At 42.9% G+C, this 13,473-nt stretch overlaps 1 protein-coding gene across 1 annotated transcript; it reads left to right on the top strand.

Annotated features, from left to right (window-relative positions):
- The first annotated feature begins 9,550 nt into the window (after positions 1 to 9,550).
- LOC142741608 (uncharacterized) lies at positions 9,551 to 13,131 on the top strand. The gene is made up of 7 exons (XM_075850973.1): positions 9,551 to 9,745; positions 10,458 to 10,525; positions 10,795 to 10,937; positions 11,172 to 11,334; positions 11,912 to 11,967; positions 12,402 to 12,488; positions 12,707 to 13,131. Exons 1-7 carry the CDS (start codon positions 9,621 to 9,623, stop codon positions 12,827 to 12,829), a joined length of 765 nt encoding a protein of 254 aa, XP_075707088.1. The 5' UTR covers positions 9,551 to 9,620; the 3' UTR covers positions 12,830 to 13,131.
- The last annotated feature ends 342 nt before the right edge of the window (positions 13,132 to 13,473 follow it).

Here is a 13,473-nt window from a genome sequence, read left to right as displayed (position 1 = left end):
TTTTTCTTACTGAATTTCAATTGTACAAATTTTTTTTCTGTAACACAGAAGGTTTTACCAGAGAAACACTACTAAATATGTATTGTTCGGATTCTGCAGTTTTAAAAAATGTCCCACATGTGTCTCTATTACGCTCGTGGACTAAATCACAAGCCCCAGAAGCAAAGAAGCACCTAGTGCATTTTGAGGCCTCTTTTTTATTAGAATATATTTTAGGCAGCATGCCAGGTTTGAAGAGGTGTTGAGGTGCCAAAACAGTAGGAATCCCACAAAAATGACCCCATTTTGGAAACTACACCCCTAAAGGAATTAATTTATGGTTGTTGTTACAATTTTGACCTCACAGTTTTTACACGGCACGTATTTGAATTGGGCTGTGAAATTAAAAAAAGGAAATTTTTTCCAATAAAATGTCATTTTTCATCAAAATTTCTTATTTTCACAGAGAACAAAATACCCAATTTTGTTGCCCAATTTCTCCTGAGTGCAGCAATACCCCATTTATGGTGATAAACTGCCGTTTTAGCCCATGTGAAGCCTCAGAAGGGAAGGAGCGCTATTTGTTCTTTGGAGTCCAGATTTTGCTGGATTGGTTTTTGGGTGCCATGTCACATTTACAGAACCCCAGAGGTATCAAAGCAATGGAAACCCACCAGGTGACCCCATTTTGGAAACTACACCCCTCAAGGAATTCATTTATGGGTGTTGTGACCATTTTCACCCCATAGTTTTTTCACAGAACTTATTTAAATTGGGCTGGGAATTAAAACAAAATTTATTTTTTCCAATAATATGTAGTTTTAGCTCAAAATTTCTTATTTTCACAAGAAATAAAATACCCAATTTTGTTGCCCAATTTATCCTGAGTGCGGCAATACCCCATTTGTGGCGATAAACTGCCGTTTGGGCCCATGGGAGGGCTTAGAAGGAAAGGACCACCATTTGGCCTACTGGGGATTTTCTGGTGCGAAGTCATGTATGCAGAAGCCCCTGAGGTACCAGTACAGTTGAAACCCCCAAAAAGTAACCCCGTTTTAAAAACTACACCCTCAAGGCATTCATATAGAGGTGTAGTGAGCATATTGACCGGAGACATACACCCCATAAACTGTAATGTGGGTTCTCACGGGTATGGAAATACCCTGCATGTGGGTGTTATCAGCTGACTGGGCACACAGCAGGGCTCAGAAGGGAAAGATGAGGGAGATAAGCTGTGCGGAGTGCATCAGGGTAAGTAAAACTGGGGTAGATTAAAAATGAAGGGATGTATGATACATTTTAAAGCACTCTTTCATACAGAGCCTTAGTTTTTCAGGACACGTGTCACATTGATATATTGTGTCCTTCCTTATACCCCTCTTTTAGCAGACTTTGCACCTCTTTTGACTTTTTCCCTTCAGTTTGGGGAACGTCTCCTGCAAAGTGCTGCCCTGGTGCGATGCGTGTGGCCTCGTTTACAGAAGTACATTACTGGTCCCTAAAAATTTGTTTCTTAATAACCACCTCTTGAAATTCCAGGAAAGTTCCCGTCTGGCCTGCACATCGACGTAGCACGTACACATTGTACAATGCCATCTGTATGATGTGCACGACCAGCTTCTTATACCACACTGCATGGCGCTGTAGGGCTTCGGGACTTGATCTGACAAGTCCACCCCTCCCATGTACCTATTGTAGTCCAGGATGCAATCTGGGTTTGGGGGGTCTCTGTACTGGTACCTCGTACTGGTACATGGGTACAGGTGTGGCCATGTATTGTTGTCAATACAAGGACATCTCTATTGTCCTTGTACTTGACACACAATATGTTGCTGCTAGATTGTGCCCTGCAGTCACCCCTTCTTGTTTGCCCAAGCAGAGTCTTAGGGAGGCCTCTCAGATTTCTTCTAGCAGGACTTCTGGAAGCGAGGCACTTGAAGAGTGGGACGCTGGTATAAAAATTATCTAGGTAGAGGTGGTAACCCTGGTCCAGCAGTGGGTGCACCAAATCACACACAATTTTTGCATTAACTCCCAGTAAGTGGGGGGGGGGCATTCTGGGGGCTGAATACTGGTGTCCTTTCCTTCATATATCCTAAATTTGTAGGTATACCCTGATGCACTCTCGCACAGCTTACACATCTTCACGTCATACCTAGCCTTCTTACCCGGCAGGTACTGGCGGAATTGAAGCCTCCCTTTAAAATGTACCAGGGACTCATCAATAGAAATACAATTCTTGGGGGTGAATGCTGGGCAAACCGGGCACTGAAACGGTCTAATAGGGGTCTCTGTTTATACAAACGGTCAAAACTGGGGTCATCTCAGGGTGGCCATGGGTCATTATCAGTATAATGTAAGAAGCGAAGTATTGCCTAATATTTTTTTATTTTTTTTAGGTTCCAGTTCAGTTCTGAAGTGGCTTTGAGGGGCCTATATATTAGAAACCCCTATCAAACACCCCATTTTAGACACTAGACCCTCAAAGTATTCACAACAGCATTTAGAAAGTTTATGAACCCTTTAGGTGTTTCACGGGAATTTAGAGCAAAGTAGAGGTGAAATTTACCTAATTTTTTTTTTTGGTCAGAAAATCCTTTTTATACAATTTTTTTCGATAACACAAAATGTATTACCAGAGAAACGCAACTTAATACTTATTGCCGAGATTCTTCAGTTTTGAGAAATATCCCACATGTGGCCCCAGTGCGGTAATGGACTGAAGCACCGGCCTCCGAAGCAAAGGAGCACCTAGTGGATTTTGAGCCCTCCTTTTTATTAGGCACCATGTCCGGTTTGAAGAGGTCTTGTGGTGCCAAAACAGTGGAAACCCCCTAATAGTGAGCCCATTTTGGAAACTAGACACCTTGAGGAATCCATTGTAGTTTTCATGGGGTGCATGCGGCTTTTTGATTAGTTTTTATTCTATTTTTAAGTGGCGTGGTGACTAAAAAACAGCAATTCTACTATTGTTTTTTTATTCTATTTTTTTTACAGCGTTCACCGTGCGCTATAAATGACATTCACTTTATTCTGCGGGGCGATACGATGACGGCGATACCAGATGTTTATAGTTTTTTTATGTCTTATGGCGTTTGCACAATAAAATACTTTTTGTAAAAAATCATTTACTTTTTGTGTTACCTTATTCTAAGAGCCATAACTTTTTTATTTTTTCATCAAGAAAGCCGTGCGAGGGCTTATTTTTTGCGTAACGAACTGCAGTTTCGATCAGCACCATTTTTAGGTACATGCAACTTTTTGATCTCTTTTTATTCCATATTTTGGGAGGTGAAGTGACCAAACAATTGTGATTCTGCTACGGTTTATTATTATTTCCTTTTACGGCGTTCACCGTGCGGGATAAATAACAAAATAATTTTGTAGTTCAGGCCGTTACGGACGCGGCGATACCAATTATGTATCGTTTATTTGTTTGTTTATATATTGTTATTAATAATAAAGGACTGATAAGGGAAAAAGGGGGATTTTTACTTTTTATTACTTTTAAAACTTTTATTTTCTTCATTTTACACCTTTTTTTAAACTTTTTTTAACTTTATTACTTTGATCCACTAGGGGACTTGAGGGCAGGAGGCCCTGATCGCTATTCTAATACACTGCACTACATGCGTAGTGCAGTGTATTAGAGCTGTCAGCTACTCACTGACAGCAAGCATAGTGATTCCTGACTTTGTTAGGTGTCCGGTTGTCATAGTCACCATCGCCGGCCGCTATCGTGTAGCAGGCCGGCGATGGTAGCTTAACCCCTAAAAAGCTGCGATCGCTATTGAACGCGGCTTTTAAGGGGTTAATCAGCGGGGACACAGCGATCGGTCCCCGCTATAGGAGATACAAGACAGAAGCTTTCACAGCTCCTGTATGTGTCGGGAAGATGGCCGAAATGACCGTTACTCCCGGGACGTACTATTCCGTCACTGAGCGCGAACGGGGCGGTCAGCACGACGGAATAGTACATCGCTGAGCGTTAAGGGGTTAAGGTAGATAATAATACCACACAAAATAGTAACTAGTTAACCTTTCCAATATATCTACTTCATGTTGGCATAATTTTTTGAATGTCCTTTTAAGTTACAAGGCTTATAACAGCAAATTCTCCCATTTTCAAGAAGATTTCCCAAACCTATTTTTGTAAAGATCAGTTCAGGTCTGTAGTGTCATTGAGGGGCCAATATATTAGAAACCCCCATAAATCACCCCATTTTAAAAACTGCTTTCCCAAACTATTTATTGCCCATATTATGACGTTTTTAGAAATATCCCACAAGTGGCCCTAGGGTGCTACTGGACTCAAAGATAGCACTCAGAAATGAAGGAACACCTAGTGGATTTTGGGCCTCCTTTTTATTAGAATATATTTGACGCACCATGTCAGGTTTGAAGAGGTCTTGTGGTGCCAAAACATAGGGATCACCCCCAAAAATACATGTTTTTGGAAACTAGACCCTAAAGAAATTCATCTAGGGGTAGAGTGAGCATTTTAACGTCACAGGTTTTTTTGCTAAATTAATTGGAATTTGGCTGGGAAAATAAAAATCTACATTATTTCTCATAAAATGTAGTTTTAGCTGAGATATTTTCCTTTTCATAAGGAATAAAGGAGAAAAGTACGGTGATACCCATACGTGGTCATAAACTGCTGTTTGGAAACACACAGGGCTCAGAAGGGAAGGACCGCCATTTGACTTTTGGAGCTCAAATTTAGCTGGAATGGTCTGAGAGTGCCGTGTCGCATTTGCAAAGCCCCTTAGGGACCAAAACAGTGGAAACCCTCCAAAAGTGACCCAATCTAAGAAACTACTGTTCTGCTTTTTCCGGAAATAAATGTATCGGTGTACAGGCTCATAGACTTTTATTGAGTCCGTACTCCGATACATTCATTTCCGGAAAAAGGCGAGCAGACACAAAGCAAAGTAATGAGACGGAGTCCCAGACTCAGGCAGAGCCGCTTCTAGCGCTCTGCCTGAGACTCCTCCTCTTCTCCTGACATCACTATCAATTTAAGTACAGTGATGTCCGGGGCTTCCCCAGAGACGGAGTCCCAGACTCAGGCAGAGCTGCTTCTAGCGCTCTTCCCGGGACTCCGGCTCTGGGTTTGACCCTGACATCACTGTCCATAGATGGATAGTGATGTCAGGAGAAGAGGAGGAGTCCCAGGCAGAGCGCTAGAAACGGCTCTGCCTGAGTCTGGGACTCCATCTCTGGGGAAGCCCCGGACATCACTGTATGATCTCAGGGGCTTCCCCAGACAGTGATGTTAGGAGGAGAGAAGGAGTCCCAGGCAGAGTGCTAGAAGCAACTCTGCTCTGGTACTTAGTCTGTGGCGAAGCCCCTGATATCACTGTCCATATATGAACAGTGATATCAGGAGCAGAGCAGGAGTCCCAGGCAGAGAGTTAGTAGTGCTCTGCCCAGGATTATGGCTCTGGGGTTGCCCCTGACAACACTGTCCATATATGGACAGTGACGTCAAAGGCTTTTCCTGAAGTGGAATCCCCAGCCAGAGCCTCGGCAATTCTCTGGCTAAGGATTTCACTCCTAGATGGAGCCCCAAATGCACTCCTTACAGGTGCTGTGTGGTACTACCATGGAGGAGGTCTGTGTGGCACTACCAGAGAGGGGGGATGTATGGCACTACCAGGGAGGGAGGCTGTGTGGCACTACGAGGAAGAGGGGCTGTGTGGCATTATATGAGAGGGGGGCTGTGTGGCACTACCAGTAAGAGGGGCTGTGTGGCATTATATGAGAGGGGGGCTGTGTGGCACTACCTTGGAGGAGGGTGTTGTGTAGCATTACTTGGAAGAAGGGGGTTGTGTGCCACTACCTGTGAGGGGGGCTGTGTGGCACTACCTGGGAGGGGGCAGTGTGGCACTATCTACAGAGGGCACTCTATTTATGGGGGTACAAACTGGGGGCCTAACTTCTATATAAGGGCATAAAAGGTGCCTAACGTCTATATGGGGGCACAAAGTGACGACATTTTCTGCCATTTTACTGCTGCCGTGAGTTCCCCGCAAAGGGGCCTACTAAGTCTGTGTCACCCAAGGGCCCACATAAACCTGGAGCCGACTAGATAGATAGATAGATAGATAGATAGATAGATAGATAGATAGATAGATAGATAGATAGATAGATAGATAGATAGATAGATAGATAGATAGATAGATAGATAGATAGATAGATGACAGGACATTATAGGTAGATAAAATAAAGATTAAAAGTAAAAGTTCCCTAAATGCACTAAAATAAAATGATCCCCAGCAGTTAATTTGGAGAAAGGAATGATCCCCCTAATATTGCAGGATCCATTCCCCTCTCCAAAGTAAATAATGCTGGGGCCCTTCTTCACAAGAATGACGCTGTACAGTGCCATGTTGTTACCGGTGGCGGCAAATACAACATCCTGATATTGGCCAGTGTCATATTTGTGAAGCAGGGTCCCAGCGTCAGGTGCCAGAAGCGAAGACGCCCAAAGGAGAAGAGGCGCCCGACCAGAAGTGGTAATAAGAAGACCCGGGAGTGGTAAGTACATAGGGGTATGAATTCTTGGGGGGGGGGGTGTTCTGGGGTGTAAATTAATTTAGGGGTTTGATCCGGGGTCTAAACAATGAAGATTAGTTGGGAGTCTGAATGAATTTAAGGGTCTGGTTGGGGCTTGAATTAATTTAGGGGTCTAAAATAATAATGGAGTCTGGTATGAAATAATATTGGGGTCAGGTCAGGAGGCTGAAAATTGTAGGGGTGTGGTCAGGGGTCTAAATTAGTTCAGGGGTCTGAATTAATTTGAGGATCTGGCCTTTGGCCTGTATTAATTTTATCATCTGGTCTGGTGTCTACGCAGGTGATGTAAATGCAATGTATGAGGAGAAGGTGGACACTTCATCCAGGCATGGAGGATATAAGGGCCTGCAGGACACAGAATCAGCAGCAAGAACTGTATATTGGTGAGTGACTTTTTTTATGTTGCCCCCCCTGCACTCCTACTATCTCCCCCTGACCTCCCACAGATCCTCTGCCCACCTGCCTTCCCGCGCCCCACCACAGAGCCCCTGTCAGTTTCGTCTCCGCCGTGGCCCCATTTCCGTCCCTGCCACTTTCTGCTATCTTAGCCCCCACAGACAGCTACCTGAACACAGTGACTCCTACAGATAAGCAGCAAGAAGAAGCAACATCCGAAGACGCCATCTTTACTAGATTGTGGATTTACAGTCACCATATATACAATAAGCAGAAAAGGAAATATATATTAGAATGGTGGAAGGAGTTGGGACTGTCTGGCTTCAGCATGCCTGGTAAACCCGGCATTGTGTGTGTGGTAGACTGCAAGGACCCATTACCAACCTTGCCTGCCCAGGACCTTACACCATCACTTCATTTATAATAAAAACACCAACACCTTCTTTGTGGAAATGTGGAAGTGGCCACAGCTTTATTAATTCTATACAAATCGGCATGAAGACATCTTTTTCTCCTTCATCCTTTTCCTGAAATGCCGATGCTCCCTGTACTCCATCAGGAATGTAGGGTCCTAAATCCGCCTTCATAGCCGTAATTTCCGCCAGCTGCGACATCTACAAAAGAAACCAGAAAAACGCCAGAACAAGAACATAACCTCAGAAACCTTAAAAACCGAAAACCACAACCACAAGGGGAGGGAGGGCGGGTGTTCCTCGCGCTGCAGCTTGAAGGTAAGAGGGTGTTCTGCCCCAAGACCCACACTTATATCACCTTTACCATACCCCTCTTACCCCTTATACACCAATCCTGGTCCTGGGCATTATTTGAATGCGTTCACTCCTATATTTAACCCTCGCAGTCCCTGACACTTTCCCTAAGCGGTTCAGTGTCTACAAGGAGCACAGGAGTCATGTGAAGAGTTTTGGTCCAGGTTCGTGTGTACAAGAGGCTTTTCTGTGGGATGGCTGGAACGCTAATTTCCATTGATGATTTTTTTTCAACAAATCTTCCGCTCAGCTGTCTTCCCGCAAAACTGCAAAGTGCTGTCATCATGAATCGGCCAGGACTCCACATGATTCTGCCTCCCTGTATCGTCCATCAAGAAGGAGATTATTATGTAGTTTGCAGAACTGCTCATGAAATTGGCCACCAGTAGTCATGGTCTGGAGGCAACTGGGCTTGAAAATTAATTAATTAAAAAAATAATTCAAATTAAAAAAACAGTAAAGAAAACCACACACAATTGAATTTTTTTTTTTACAATAAATGAACTTTATTAAACATAAGTCCCAAAATATAAAATAATATATACATATTTGATATTGTCACAACCATAACAAGCTGCACACTACATTTATAGCATCATGTATGATGATCAGCGCATGCTGTAAAAAAGAAAATCTGCAGTGAAAGTGATTTTTTTTAAGTATTTTTACCAAAATTATAATTTATATCATTTAAACTAATATATATGTACCAAAAACGAATCCTACATAAATTACATCAAACAAAAAATGAAAATGTTCTGACCGCCGCGAAGCAAAGAGGTAAAATAAAAATAAAAACTCTGGTCCTTAAGGGGTTAAAAGGAAGTGTGCTTTGTTGTATATATTGAAATTTGTTATTTTAAATTCCGCACTGAAATCAGCAACACAAATCCAAATCCATAGTAAAAAAAAGGCAGAAAATATGCAAAGGTCATTGCACAGTTAAACATGCTGAAAGATATTTATGTTTTCACCGCAATTACACGGTCATTCCGCAGCAAAATCTGCATTTTTTTAGGGTCCAATCTACTTTGCTGATACCGTTTGCTTTTCAGTCTGTACATATGCGGCTCAAATCTGCATGTAATACGCTCCGTGTGCAGGCTCCATAAATGTGGATTTTGTGGCATATTACACTATATTACTCATGCCGGTCTTGGCATTCTAGGAGATTTCCCGGATAGATGGTCGCCTATTTGGGCACAATCTATTAAAAAGTTTTGCCATCCCTGTGCGGGCGAATATTAAACTTGAGTTTTTCCGTGTTTATGCCAATAATGAAAAAACAGCAGAAAATCTGTGATAGAAAACTGTGATAAATCCCAGCATGCCTCCGACCCACACTGCTCTGCCGGATCTACATAGATTATTAAAAAATGATTAAAAACACCACCAAAACGCCACCACAAAGTGCATTGTTCTATAGAGTTATCCCCCTCCTGAGTAATAGTAAGTGGTAAAATGAATACATTATATTATATTATATTATATTATAACGCCTATGATGTGACCATGAAGCAACGCTGCATTTGTATCTGTAATCTACAGCGGCTCCTGGAATAGGAAAACGGGGAAAACACGGTTGGCCGTAATACATTAATAACAATTTATATGATATTTATAATTGACTTCTACAAGATAACTTTATTTCTGATCTAACAGTTTTTCCAGCTCTGGTTAACGTCAAGACCCCATTGTGACATCATCAGCTGGGTTCTGTCATTGTGACATCATCAGCTGGGTTGTGACATCATCAGCTGGATGCCTATCAAAGGACAGGTAAAAGGAAAACTGATCAATTTCTCTGATTTCGGATAGAAGGAGGAGAAGGCTACTGCGTTTGTAAGCGACAAATATTTATATACTGCTTTTCTGAACTACATATATATCACCAATATGTTGAGCCCAGGCTTGGCTGTTCTGCCATGTCTCTGGGCAGCTTGGACCTTCATCGGTATTATTACCACTTACACCATGACTATGGCTGAAGGTCATTATGAGACACCATTGATGAGCATCAGGTAAGAGACTCTTTATAGACAATGTAGAGACACTTAATAATGACGGAATGTTAATAGTAACAAGAATTCTGGGTCATGAGGTTCTAGATTAGAAAAACTTTATTTTAGACCCTTTTGTATATAACTCCAGGGAATTCATGGGAATGGGTTTAATGTAAGGAACTCAGAAGAAAAAAAAATTAACATACTGTATTTCATATGAAAGGGATATCCCCATCATATTAGGTTATCGTATATGACTAGGATATGCCATCACATTCTGATTGGTGGGGGTCTGACTGGGCAGTTGGTTGGCAGCCAGATCAGAGAGAAGCTGTGCCATATGGGAGGTAAAGTGAGACCCCGGCTACATAACCACTGCTGCCGTCCAGTACCAGCTTCTCCATGACTTGAGTCGTCACTTTTTATGATTTGACAGCACTGACTGGGATATCGGCCTGGGGACAGTGATGTAGAAAGTGATTCCAGCTCATAAAGGGTCAATTCTGATAATAACCTGATATTAGGGAATCATGATGGAATAACCAGAGCTTCGCTATAATGTATCCAGCACTTATTCCAGCAGTGGCCAAATTAAGATTCATTTCTTGGTCACTTAGTAACATGGAGGAATTGCTAGAACTCCGGCAGTGAAGTCACTTGTGTTACTGAGAGCTCTAGTCACCTGCACGGAGCTCTACTAATGTTACATATGGATTTTATCTCTTCTCAGCGACACTGGAGCGAAGATCCCAGAGTCCATAGTGCTGATGATAGTGACCACCGTCTCTAACCTACTAAGTAAGTGCCTTATATTTATATCTGGGATAGAGCTCAATATAAGTCCTATATCCGTCTCTGGGAAAGATGAGTAACAACCAACATGGCCGCTATGACAGCTCCAACAGAGGTTGTTACCCAACTTTCCCAGACTCCGGAATGGCGAATCTGCCCAGTTATTGGGTGATACGACCCGTGAACATGTTTTTATCTTCACATTTATATAACATATCATTATTGTGTGTAGTACATGTAACATCTATGGGCTGATGTCTTGTTCTGTATTTCAGAAGTCGCCATCATGTACGTAATGTACAGACTCATAGAGATCAGAGCGGCTGAGAGACAAATCTGTGGCGTCATCTTCCGGAAACTGCTGCTGGCGCTCGGATGGACGGCCTGTGTGGGGAACTTGATAGCCATATATTTACAGGTTGGTGTATATAGTGTTAACCAGGATCCTACACTGTGGAGTAAGGGCCCCTCAGGGTGCCGGACCCTCAGCTGCTCATCTATGACCCCTGACCAAGGAGCACTGCAGGGACTGTGTATAACCTGACAATGGAAGGTGTCCAGGATAATCTAATAATATGGGAGACATGTGCGCTGTATGATGACATGTAATCCATGATGGGACGTGTAATATATTCTGTGTGTTTCCTTCTAGGAATCCTGTGTGAGAAATTATATTGGCTTTGCAGCAATGTTATGTACCGGACTCTACAGTATCTGCCTGGCAGGACCTCTGTACACGGCATCCAGGAACGTCCGCTGTGTACGCTGTACGAAAGCTGCCCTGTCTGTACTGATGTTTCTGGCCTTCCTGAGCAGTATCCTTTCCAAGTCACCACGTTATCATTTATAGCGAGCAGCATCTTTATTGTAATGATAGATCTCCTTATTCCTGTGCCCCGTCATCATCACTACAGATAACACCAATGTGGGTGATGAGTAGAGATGACGTCACCAGCGCTGCCAACCCTGGGCTTCTCCTGGGGACATGACCACCAGCACCCACAGCTGAAGCAAATAAAGGGACATATTGAATATTCTTTTTCTGGGCACATTACAAGTGGGCATTGGGGAAGTTCTGTCTCCATAAAGTGACCCATAATATTAACCCCTACCTCTCCTGCTAACTTCTAATGGAGCCGCCATTATGTGGAAGAAATAGTTATTATATTTCAGCTTATGCATCACAGAAGGGACTATAAACAGCACTGAGGTATAATGAGGGGCTTTGTGGCTCATGCCTCAGTGGCTGTTTAGTGGCAGGACCCCTCCTCTATGTCATTACATCATCGTCTGCCGCGCTCCTTACAGCTTAGATTATCCACTTACATGTGACACATATAAAGTCCATCTTACAGGTGTGCGGTTATTTTCCTATATACATCCTCCTTGCAGAGTTGGCATGTAAAATGGCTATGTATGCCCTCTGTACCAGCGATCACTGTATACAGGTATGTGTGTTTTACCATTCAGGATCAAGTTCTTCATAGTTCTATAAAGCCATTTCTTATATATATCTTATTCTGGGAAAGCCGGGTGTCAACAATATGACTGCCATGAAAACCCCCCTTAACAGGGGGGTGACGCCAGTTTTCTTGACGTTTTGGGTGATCTGCTGAGTTCTGCAGTAATATGGAAGCGGAGGACGTATCACTGCTATTCATGATGATGTAGAACCTGGATGACAACTATTAGCGCTGTCATGGCGGACATATAGGTTGTTACTCTGCTTTTCCAGACACAGATACAACTAAGAAGCGGCTGTATAGAATATAATATATACAATCCCGGGGACCCCGGTCCCAGTAATAATTTATCACTACGTGGAAGGGTAAGAAGAACAGAAAAGACAATGTCAAATGTATTTTCTTTCCCTTTTTTTCAGTCTGCAAAAACGTCCCTAACAATCCTGGAATGGCTGGTGTTATTCAGCTCCTGTATAAGTCAAATCCTGCTGTATCGGGATTTCCAGGTCAGTATATGAGATCAGATCTATTCTACATATTCACACTGCTCCCTCCTTATTTCTTACACATTTGGCGGAGGAGGGGACTGTGGCGCTCTCAGCTGTCGGACCCTCTCTCTTCTGTTGTCCGCTCAGTCCTCCCCTCTCCAGAGACTGTTATATTTCGTGGAATCTCAGGGAATAGGAATGGATATGACGTGTCCTGTTCTTCTTTCTCTTCTCAGGTTCTAAAAATAAAATTCAGGGAGAGCCTAAAGGAGGACTGGATAATCCTGAGGGACGACCTGGAGGAAACATCACCCAGCAAGGAAGAAAAGGAGCCAGACCCTGAGAAAATGGGGCCCTAGGCTGTATTACAGTGTTAGGGCCCTTCGTCTGAACTCCAGCACAGCTTTACAGAGACGTAACCTGAGGCTCCTGGACCCCAATGTAAAACCAGTAACATGACCCCAAACTATCATGAGGCATTTATAGCACTGGTCTCCTCATATGGGGCAGAGAACATTTGGGCCCCTCAAGCTCCAGGGCCCTGGTGCGACCACAACCTCTGCATCCATTATAGTTACGCTGCTGAAGATTTATTATATTTATTTGTATATAATATTTTATACATAAAACTTTATTTTCATAAAAAATGTATATATAAAGATTTACTTTTTTACTACTTGTTTTCTCCTTTCTACCAAACAATATATTCTGCTGCGCTGCACATAGAAAGACGACCATGTAGTGTAAGAATACCGCCCGACAGTCCCGTATTATTGGTATGTTTTGTGGGCATTCCTGGGTGGATCGGAGGCAGGGCCTAAATGTTCCCCAAATGGAGATTAAAATGTTGGGAGGTATAGCGGAGTAAAGTGGGATGACAAGGGGTGGAGCAGGGATATGGGTATTGAGATTTGACTACTTAAAAAAGGGTTTAAAAAAAATGAGGGGAAAGAAAGGGTTAAAGGGGTTGTCTCATGAAGATAACCCCTTTTTATATGTGTTA

The sequence above is a fragment of the Rhinoderma darwinii genome, chromosome 2, assembly GCF_050947455.1.
Source record: "Rhinoderma darwinii isolate aRhiDar2 chromosome 2, aRhiDar2.hap1, whole genome shotgun sequence".
NCBI classification, from domain to species: Eukaryota; Metazoa; Chordata; class Amphibia; order Anura; family Rhinodermatidae; genus Rhinoderma; species Rhinoderma darwinii.
Note: the sequence above shows the minus strand (reverse complement) of the source record. Positions and strands in the feature narration are given on the sequence as shown.

Bases quoted from the DNA above. Each gene is read 5' to 3' on its own strand.
- LOC142741608 (XM_075850973.1), top strand. From the start codon at position 9,621: ATGTTGAGCCCAGGCTTGGCTGTTCTGCCATGTCTCTGGGCAGCTTGG. The intron at 9,746-10,457 runs GTAAGAGACTCT...ATCTCTTCTCAG, and splicing joins ACACCATTGATGAGCATCAG to CGACACTGGAGCGAAGATCC. The intron at 10,526-10,794 runs GTAAGTGCCTTA...TCTGTATTTCAG, and splicing joins CACCGTCTCTAACCTACTAA to AAGTCGCCATCATGTACGTA.